Source organism: Diadema antillarum, unplaced genomic scaffold (assembly GCF_040938485.1).
Source record: "Diadema antillarum isolate AM-2024a unplaced genomic scaffold, OU_Dant_1.0 seq00000686_RagTag, whole genome shotgun sequence".
NCBI lineage: Eukaryota > Metazoa > Echinodermata > Echinoidea > Diadematoida > Diadematidae > Diadema > Diadema antillarum.
The window spans coordinates 160949-171155 of record NW_027271591.1 but is presented as its reverse complement, the minus strand read 5'-3'; the positions used below and the strand labels follow the sequence as shown (position 1 = coordinate 171155).

At 36.2% G+C, this 10207-nt stretch overlaps 1 protein-coding gene across 1 annotated transcript; it reads right to left on the bottom strand.

Annotated features, from left to right (window-relative positions):
- Positions 1 to 850: 850 nt before the first annotated feature.
- Positions 851 to 9786, bottom strand: LOC139737219 (ribonuclease T2-like). The gene is made up of 7 exons (XM_071647895.1): positions 9730 to 9786; positions 8105 to 8160; positions 7086 to 7158; positions 6242 to 6303; positions 4543 to 4656; positions 2828 to 2939; positions 851 to 1162 (listed from the first exon to the last, which is right to left on the bottom strand). Exons 1-7 carry the CDS (start codon positions 9784 to 9786, stop codon positions 851 to 853), a joined length of 786 nt encoding a protein of 261 aa, XP_071503996.1.
- Between the last annotated feature and the right edge of the window lie 421 nt (positions 9787 to 10207).

Sequence of the window (10207 nt, the reverse complement as noted above, 5' to 3'; positions counted from 1 at the left end):
GCAATTGAAAAAAAAAGAACTCTAAAACAAGTGGAATAATGGTGATATTCACCCATTATATATCATGCATTTCAAGAATTAATGTTGATTCGATGCCCTTTGTAGCAGGTCGATTAGTACGATTTAAATTATTCTAAATCATTCTCAGTCTTCACATTCTTCCAAAGATAAAAGGTCATAATAATAATATAGAAATATAAGGTCTTTATGTGTTCACATTTTCGACAACATAAAGCTTTCTTTCGTCATTCTGATTCCCTTTTTTTTTATCCCCTCAATTCTGTGAACTGGTCGCTACTGTAAATATAAATATATGTAATAGATGTAATGTATATATTTTTTTTTCCAGTGGAGGTGGGGGGGGGGGGGGGAGGGAGGGGAAACTGAAAGACAAAGAGATGTACGTCCTATCACACCTTGGAAGGAAAGGAAGAAACTCTTGCAGTAACACTTTTCATGATTGGAAGCAGCCTACAACTAAAAGTGAAATCTTAATTATGCCCGACTCTTTTATTCGGGGTCATCCCACAAGACCGACAACCACGATTCATGCGACCCACAAGTTCGACATTGAAAAGAGGGTCCATGAGTCATACAGCTCGCGAGTCATACAGCTCAGGAGTTCGACACCAGGCAAATAAACCCCATAAGTTCGGCACTAGGTAAAAACAGCCCACGAGTTTGACAGATACAACACGAGGCTTAATGTGTCGGTCTCGTGGATCTTGTTAGCTTAGCAGTGCCGAACTCAAGGGCTGTATGACTCGTGAGCTGTATGACTCGTGAGCTGTATAACTCATGGGTTGTATGACTCGTGGGCGTAGATCTCGTGACATGCACCCTTTTATTCTTAGTAGAGGTCGAAATCCTCCTCGTCCTCGTCTCCTGCATCCAGGAAGGCCTCCTCCATGGCGAGCTCCAGCCTTTCTTCTTCTTCCTTCTCCACCACCATTTCAGCGATGTCGACTAGCAGATCGAGTGCCAGATCGACGTTGGCCCCAAAGGAGCTTGTGCTGACGGACGATGGATAAGGGGCGTACATGAGCCTCTTCCCAGAATCGCACTGCTTTCCGGGAAGGTTTGAACCACAATCGATCAATTTCAATTCGGATTTGCTGTAACACAAACGGATCTCCCACAAACGTTGGTACGTGCCTGCGTCCTGTGGGTATAGCAAATGAAGATTATGTTGTAGCAATCCATTCATATGCAGTCAATATTATCCTGGCAAATAAGTTTTTCATAAGTTTCTGTGGACAAAGTTGTTCGTCATGATCAAAGCACCAGGTTCACATAAAGTTAAAAAAAAAAATCATGTTCCCAACAACTCTTAGTTCATTAGGCTATTCGACATACGTAATTCATACGAGAACTATTACACATAATGCTGCTAGCTCAGCCTTCAGCATGATTCATAAATTTTTCATTATCTACTGGTGTATTTCCCGATGTAAAAATGACACCTGTTTCTAGAAAGGGAGATAAAGATTCGTCTTTAAATTATCAGCCTACACTGTATTTCACTTCTTCCCATAATCAGGAAGATGTTTGAAAAACTTGCATACAGTAGTCTGATTAAAGTTTTGGATGAAAAAAAATATTACATAAACACCATAGGCATACGGATACGCATAAGTGATGACTTGGCAAAACAAATGGATGAGGGTAATCCATTGTTAGTTCATTTCTAAGACGACTTTGCACAAGCTTTTGATACAGTAAACCATTTATGGTATTTTGCTCCCTAAATTACAAAATTATGACTTATTACGCGGGTTCCCATTACAATTGATGCTCATTTATCAAGCCGATTTCAATATGTTATGAAAATGTAATATCTGCACGACTGCCGATTGCATGTGGTGTTCCGCAAAGATGAAAATTGGGACACACTTTTGTTTATTTCTAGATTACAAAAGTTTCCGATACAATGAAGAATGACATTCTGCTCTGTAAATTACAACACTATGGCATACGTGGGATACCATTAGAATGGATGCTCATGCAGTTATTTTATCAAACCAATTTTAATCTGAAAACGTTATGACGATGCAGTGTTTCACGACTCCCTGTGATATATCACATGTGGCGTTCCACGAGGATCTTTTTTGCGACCCACTCTGTTCTTCATTTTTATCAATGATTTGCCACAATCCACAGATTATTTATTATTTTTAATCTTTCATTTCATTCTTTCCATCTATAACTATCTCACATAGGCGACAACGTGACTGTGATGTCATCAATGTTATGATCCGACATCTTAACATTTTTATTTCCTTTTCAAGAGGTATACAGGGCTCGCGTGGCCACTAGAAATAACAGATATAGGGCCATTCACATTTCAAAAAAGGGCTATAGTTTGGTGGCCCGATTGGGCAGCTGAAATTAAAGATATTGTTTTAAATGCGCTAAATTTCTGTTTGAGTCCACCAAAATATCAAATTCATAGATTCCCTAGGGCCACGGCCCACGAGAAAAAGAAGTGTCGAGCCCTGATATATCATATAATAATATGTATGTATGTATATATATATATATATATATATATATACATATATATATATATATATATATATATATATAAATTGTGTAAAACATGTATGTATGTAGGTCTGTAATATATCACAGGAAAATTTCAGATACGAAATAAGGGAACATAAACTTTGATAAATTGTCAGAAGTAACGTAGAGGCCTAGCGATAATAAAGCTGAAGAAAAAAAGATAATAAACAAAATAAGGTTTTGGCAAGAGCATATACGTAAAATGTTTATAATCACGTGGATTGTCTTACAAGGTGGTAATCAGCGAGCGAGATCCACTTACTATACAAAAGACTCCTGGTGCAACCCCAAGTCCATCCTTCAATGCCTTTGTGACGTCAGCAAGTGGATAGTACAGCACGCTTGATGGAGCGACTTTGCCCGTGTTCAGGATTCTATAAAAATGAGGCAAACATTGCAGCGAAAGTGTCGGTTAATACAGTTTGCCAGCGTATCCACGTTTTCACAGGTTAACAATGCTCTCCCATACAAATGGTCCTGCCATTATTATAAGCCAGGCGTTTTTAACAAAGTTTAGAATATAATTAGAGGCATAAGGATTGATACCTCTTTTTTCGAGGGCGGGATTCGAACTTGGGATTTTCTGTTACAGAATGCACAACCTAGTAAGTAATTCCGCAGTACCTTTAAGTCCTAGTCTAAAGCCTGTCTTTGCATAAAGTCCTTACAAATTCATTAATTTACTATAACGCAATCAAATCCATACTATCAATCGTAGTCATGAAGACTGCGATACATGTATGGCCTACTAACAACAGGTTTCAGCAGAAAATACATTTTAACAGAAATATTTTACCTTTACACTTCAGCCACTTCGAGAAATCGGTATGATAATATATAGACAAAATAAATTCTTAAAGGGACATTCCAGACGATTTTCATAATTTCACATCATGTAGTACGTAAATCGACAACTCCATGTATAGGTTTGTGGAATTTACTGTGGTTCTTGAGCAGAGAAAAATACTTTGAAAAACCTTAAACAAATTACACTGAACAAGGATGATGACATAGGAGGTTCACATATTTCAGAAATGTAGCAGTGTAATTCCATTACAATACCGCTTGCTTGCGAGTTCACCTGTGTATAATCTATGCATACCTTCTTCTTTTGTTCTGCTTCCTTGAGACCCAACTCACGCATTCCTATGGTGACTCTGCCATGTCATCATCCTTGTTCATTGTAATTTGTTCTAAATTTTGAAAATATTCTTATTCTTCATTCCAATCATCACAAATTCTGAAACTCTGTCCTCAGTATAACTAATTTATAGTTGTTCAAATGTAAAAATTTGAAAAGCATCCGGAGGTCTCCTTTAAATGTCCGTCGCGATCAAATAAAATGATAGGGCCTACATGACTTGTATGGTAATTAGATAGTGACGTCATCATCCTCTGACACGCTGTTAATATCATACTCTATTAACACTCTGGAGAAAACGTGAGCATGGAGGAATATTCCATTTCAACATCTATGTTTGACTTGTCATCACATGATCTACACGGGCATCCTCTGTAACAGTGTACATTTTGCAATCAGGTGTCCACACTAGGTATATACCTTTAAAAACATGTGCTGCTGATAAATGAAATACACATTTTCTACGATCCAATTTTCTCTTGATTGATTTGTTATTCCTTAGTATAAAACATGGTTTTTCAAAGTTGTAGAATCGTGTTACTTGTTGTCGTTAAAACATAATTTCTTTGCTTGCGGTAAGATATAAATAATCGTTAAATTTAATGATATAGATGTGCACATTAACTATATGATATCAGTTTATGTATACAATACAATCCTTACACACAATAATCATGTGAGGGAGTGAGCGATAGTACTGTTGTTGATATCTAACTTCTTTGTATTCTAATCTCATGTTAGGTCTACCGGGGACACAGAATCGTTCCATACTATATAGACTACCAAGTATATGTATACGATTCAGGCGAACTAAACCAATGAATCATTAATCTTACGCTTTCAGGTCGTGTTGTCCGTACAACTCAAGAGTCTTGTTGAAGTATTTCACTGCAGTGTTTGTCGCTGCCACGTCTGTAGCGCACGTCCCGTGTCTTTTGTACTCGTGCATCCTGTGAGTCAAAGTAAATGACAAATAAGAAATTTAACTCCTTCTACAGGAAAGCCCTGATATACTTGTGGACTGAGTGGAAGCAGTAGAACACATCAGTGAAAGTGAAGCTGAAGCAATATTGGACAATCGATTAATAAGCTATATATTTTTGAAATTGCATTGCCGTCATTGCTGGATAAGGAGACTACTGTACACTTCCCGACGTCATTATGGGCAACAATAAGAAAATGTAAAGAAAATTCGACATAGTTTCACTTTACTTGCATAATATAAGAGCACATTACTAGCCTGTTTTTTAGTAGCAGGGGAAATGATATTACCCTGAACTTTATGACAGTGACAAGTAGATTGAATATGCACTCTCATTTGACATAGTTCACTTTTCTTACATTATAAAACAACACTATACCAATAGGAGCAGCGGAGATGATATAACCCTTAACTTTAAGTCAATGACAAGTAGATGGAATGTGTTCTTTTCATGAACATTAAATCTTATGGAATTTTACTTATCTTTCTTTTTATTGTTGTTCATAATGACGTCATAAAGTGCACTTAGTCTTCTTTTTTCTCAGTCCTATAATACGTATCCTTGGTATTTTTGATGATCAGAATTATTCAGTTAAAAAACGGAAACCAAACAAGAGTAACTTTGACAAATATTGAGCATACTTCATGATGTCCTTTGTATATCAAATTCCTCATCGTAGCGGGGTACTGAAAAATATTTAGTATACTTTAGGAAACACTATAAAGTCCAAGAACTGCGATTAAAGTATACATCACCAAACTACAGAATTCTACATGATTCTTGGTCTCTGTAACAATGTCCCTCTTGCACTCAGTGCCCCAATACGATAAGGAATTCCATATTCATATTCAGATTAATTTATTGTTCATTTAAGAAATTATTTTTGTTGGCATATGGGGGTACACATAGGAATATCTACATACATACATACATGTACATACACACATACAAATAATACGATTTTCAATATATACAAAATTATACAAGCATGATTTATATTCACAATACAGTAAACACATACATCATTACAAATGCATAATTCATTATAATTCATTAGGTTACTGCATGATTTAGTGTGTTGATAAATCAATGTTTATTAGTCAATCGATCATATAATTTTTTGTATTACGTGTGGGGGGAATGCAGCCTACAAGCTCAGCTTTTTAGCATTCCTCCCCATTTCCAACATTTCCCTATACCTACAAGTTTTCTGTAAATTTATCCTTTACTTTGTATAATGAAATTTATGCACTGTATTCAATTTTTGTAATATATCTATATGTTTTTGTTGGAAATGAAAAATGAATGAATGAATGAATGAATGAATGAACTTAAAGAAAGGCTTTGTATACTAATCGATGGTCAAATCTTTATTTTGTCATATTTTGTTGTAAAGACATAACACATGTATCCCTATCGTAATCATCAGTGGGGTTGTATTTGATTTATATTCCCGTCAACAATTTTCTAGCGTTCATGACTTGCACAACAGCGGTAAAGAGGTCTCCAGGCAATATGAAACCTGTAGAATGATACATGTATTATTACTCACCAAAAGTCAGCGTGACTTCCAGTGTAAGATGGCCACTTTTTCGTCAGGTCTGCATTCATGCTCTGGTGGGAAAAAAAATAGGCAATCACAAAGCATCGTATTTGAACTCGAGCATTTTAATCTGCTTAAGAGTCTAAATCTTTATAATGCTCTGGTGGAAAGAAAAATAAGAAAGAAAAACACATATTGTTTTGGAACTGTAACATTAAACGAAAGGTACAAATTTGGAGTTTGGTTAAAACCTCCATACATTCATATTCATACTGATAAACATGCAAAAAATACATAAAGAAATATTGGTGTGCAATTGAAATTCTTCAACATCTATAGGCCCTACCTCCAAGAATAATAAAAACAGTGACCGTACAACCAAGACAAAACATGTCTAAAGGGATATAGTTGTTACAAAACTGGTAAAGATATAACAGCCTCGTATTGGATGGATTTTTTCCAAGGTCTCGAAGGAAGCAATGTTAGTAACCACTGAATGGGCACATCAAGTACTGAACGGGCGGGTTTATGCTCCCATCATATTGAATGAGTTCAACCATCACCCATGCAGCATCTATCAGGGGTCTTTATACGTTTTACACCTTCTCTTGGTCATGACATTGTACAAACTTCCTAGTCTCTTCCAGTAATGATTAGTTAGGTCTTTAAGCAAGCCGTTCGGCGAACGCATGTTAAAATACATTTATAGCACTGACACTTTGCTAACAATGACAGGTTTGTTTTGTGTGTGTTTATTAGTTTGTCTGTTTGTTTCTTAGGCATCGAGTGCGTGGATAATGACGTAAAAGCGGCGCCATGTATATTATCATTTCATGGAATGCAAACTTCATACCGCCAGATCGCTGTTAGCGAAAGTGAGTGAATTGTCGCAGCTGACTGGACCTTTCTGCCCGTTCTTCGCTGGCCTGAAAGAGAGACAAAGTTCGTTTCATTTTGTTTTATTTCACTTTAATTAAGGTGTACATCCAGATATCAAATCCAATGTAAATTGAGACATCAAATACAATCTAACCAACAGAGCACATAACAATGAACAAAAGATATGCAGCTGAAGTGGTTTATGTCAAAACTTGCATGGAAACTGTGGCAACCCAAGCAAACTGAAATATAGATCATAAATAAAAACATTTAATATAAATGATGTAAATAAATCTTAAAATAGAAATAATATAGTAGTTGGAGACAATACCAGAGGGCTAATTTAAGTAGGTTGAAATATCATCTATACGAAAAAAGATCGATACATTGCAAATTCCGATGATGTAGATATTCATGTCCATCTAAATTATGATGGTCATACACATAGCATATAATATTACGAATGATAAAAGGTTTTTTTTTTTGGGGGGGGGAGGGGAATTGAAAAATATCAAAACGGGTACTCGAGGTAGAATTATCTGCAGGTGATCTAGAATATGGTTACCGTATCAAGTGATATAAAAGGAAGACGAAGAAACTTGCGATCAATAATGTATCAAGAAACACACAAACTCACGCTCTTAGAATTTGAGTGTGGTAAATCCGCTCTACACAGATCTTTCCTTTTTAACAATTAACATTGATTAAGGTATGTTAATCGTGTTCAACCAGAAATTATAAACTTACTATAAAATGCCTATTTTATGACATGATACGACCGTACAGCTCACATCTTTCAAGCCAAAAACATGATTAAAGAATTCCTTTGTCGGCAATTTCATGATGATATCCTCAATTTACAACAGCGTTGCTGTGCTCCCTTTTGAGTGGAAGAGAGAGGCTATAACTGCGTTGCAGATAAAAAAGAAGTAGAAAACACTCAGAAAAGGTAAAAAAGAGACGAGTCAAAATTCAGCTGCCAGTCAAACTCACCATAGTCCGTGGATGGTCCAGATCTTCTCCGCACCCGCGGGATAGGTGCAGGTTTTCTGCATTTATAAAGACAGAGTATAATTTAGTTCATGTCCGACACTACCATTCAATCATACGCTTTTTGATACAATTGCATTTTTCTCGTTCTTTTTTCGCGGTACACACATAGTTACACACACGAAAGGAGCAATGTACATATATATATATTATACAGAGACCTAAAACATGATTTTATGCCCCGACAAATAATATCATTGTATTTTTTTTTTCGATGTGAATATTAGGAACATTGTTTTACTTGAAAAAAAAAAGAAAAGACAGCATAATAGAAATGGCCTACGATGCAGAAATCTTTAGTGAACGGCGATAACTTCGTTACTGCATAGTTTTACTTACACTTGCGCAGTAAGATGGCGGCCACATCTCAGTGAGAATGAACATGTCGGATGCAATTTCTTCCCTGCATGCATGAATGATATGACGAAATACAGTATGATTACTATCGTAGCTATTGGAAAGAATGAGCATGGAAAAGAGAGAAAAAGGCTGAGTTTTGTTATTGACGAGAAAAAGGCTGAGTTTTGTTATTGTCGTCGTCGTATATTTTTTTCATTTATACTTCGTTGGCATGAAGATGCTTTATATCAAAGCAATGGACAAGAAATGTTCAACCATATAGAGTAAAGAAACACAATGTCCAAGTTGACTTGACCAGAGCAACATGATGATACATCAGTGCCCCGTTTTATCGAAACATAAAATCGATTTTAAATTCCCTTACCACACAGGCTGCCATATACTTACAGTTGAAATCAACTTTATATAATCAATTTTAACTCTTCATAAAACAGGGCCCTGGGCCCCGTTTTATCAACAGATAACATCGATTTTAAATTTCCTTAACACACAGTCTGCCATAGGCTTACAGTTGGAATCAACTTTATAATCAATTTTAACTCTTTATAAACAGGGCCAGGGTCATATCATGGGGTGATAGTCTAGCGAGCAGAAACAAACGCATCGAACTTGCATGTTATGAAACTGGTTTCTAACAGCATAATGGGGTGCGATGATTTTTGTTTAAAAAACAAGGGGGGGGGGGGGAGAAAAGATGGCCTTCTCTTCTTCTCCCTTATGGTCTCTACAAGTGGCTAATGCTCTGATATTTCGCCCTTTCAAATGCCAAAGACTTAACTTTCGCTAGTTCACTTAATTCTTGTGAGTGCACATTACGCAGGAAATAATTATTTGCCAATAATCCCTCAATGACGTAATAATGATAATGATAAAAATAAGAAGAAGAAATAAGAAATGTATGTACTGTTATCGATTTATTTCACTGCACTTGTTATTCTTTGTCTTTGTACTTTTTGAAGTTTGCATTCAAATTGCATCTGATTGAATGCAGAAATAAAAACTAACAAACAAACAAACAAATATTGATAATAGTGATGATTTTCTATTATCATTATTATTATTATTATCATCACTATCATTATTATCATTATTATCTTTTATCATTGTTATCATCATCATAGTAATAACAGTAGCAGTAGTAGTAGTAAGAATAATTATTATCATAATAATAGTAGTAGCAATTCCAATAATAATCATAATGATCTTACCAGACTGGATTCCACCAGAAAGACCTGCCCTCCCCGAGCCTGGCCGACGACAGGCATGCCACCAAGGCGACAATAACCGCTGTAAGGATTGCCATATTTTTTTTTATTCAGATGCAAAGAGCAAAATGATAGAAAGAGCTGCAACTTTCAAAGCCCTGGAAGACGATGAGAGAAACTTCAGGAGCGAGGTGTTTCTAACTTCACCGTGAAGGAAGCAGAGGCGACTTAACACCTTTTGACCTGGCTTTTATATCCCCACAAAATTGTTGAGGAGAGAAGTAATTCTGATGCTCCCTTTGTTCCATTCTACTTTTTACACAAAGATACCATTCTACACAGGATTGACTACTTATCACGACTTGACCAAGACTTGACCATGACAAGCGCCGACATGATGGATCGCCCATCAACACGGAAACCTTGTTTGGTCATCAATCAGTTTGGAATCGATGCTGGTCAGTAGCGACCTTCTTGCACT

Bases quoted from the DNA above. Each gene is read 5' to 3' on its own strand.
- LOC139737219 (XM_071647895.1), bottom strand. From the start codon at position 9,786: ATGCCTGTCGTCGGCCAGGCTCGGGGAGGGCAGGTCTTTCTGGTGGAA. The intron at 4,657-6,241 runs GTGAGTAATAAT...TTTGACTCACAG, and splicing joins GGAAGTCACGCTGACTTTTG to GATGCACGAGTACAAAAGAC. The intron at 2,940-4,542 runs GTAAGATTAATG...TCATTTTTATAG, and splicing joins GGACAACACGACCTGAAAGC to AATCCTGAACACGGGCAAAG.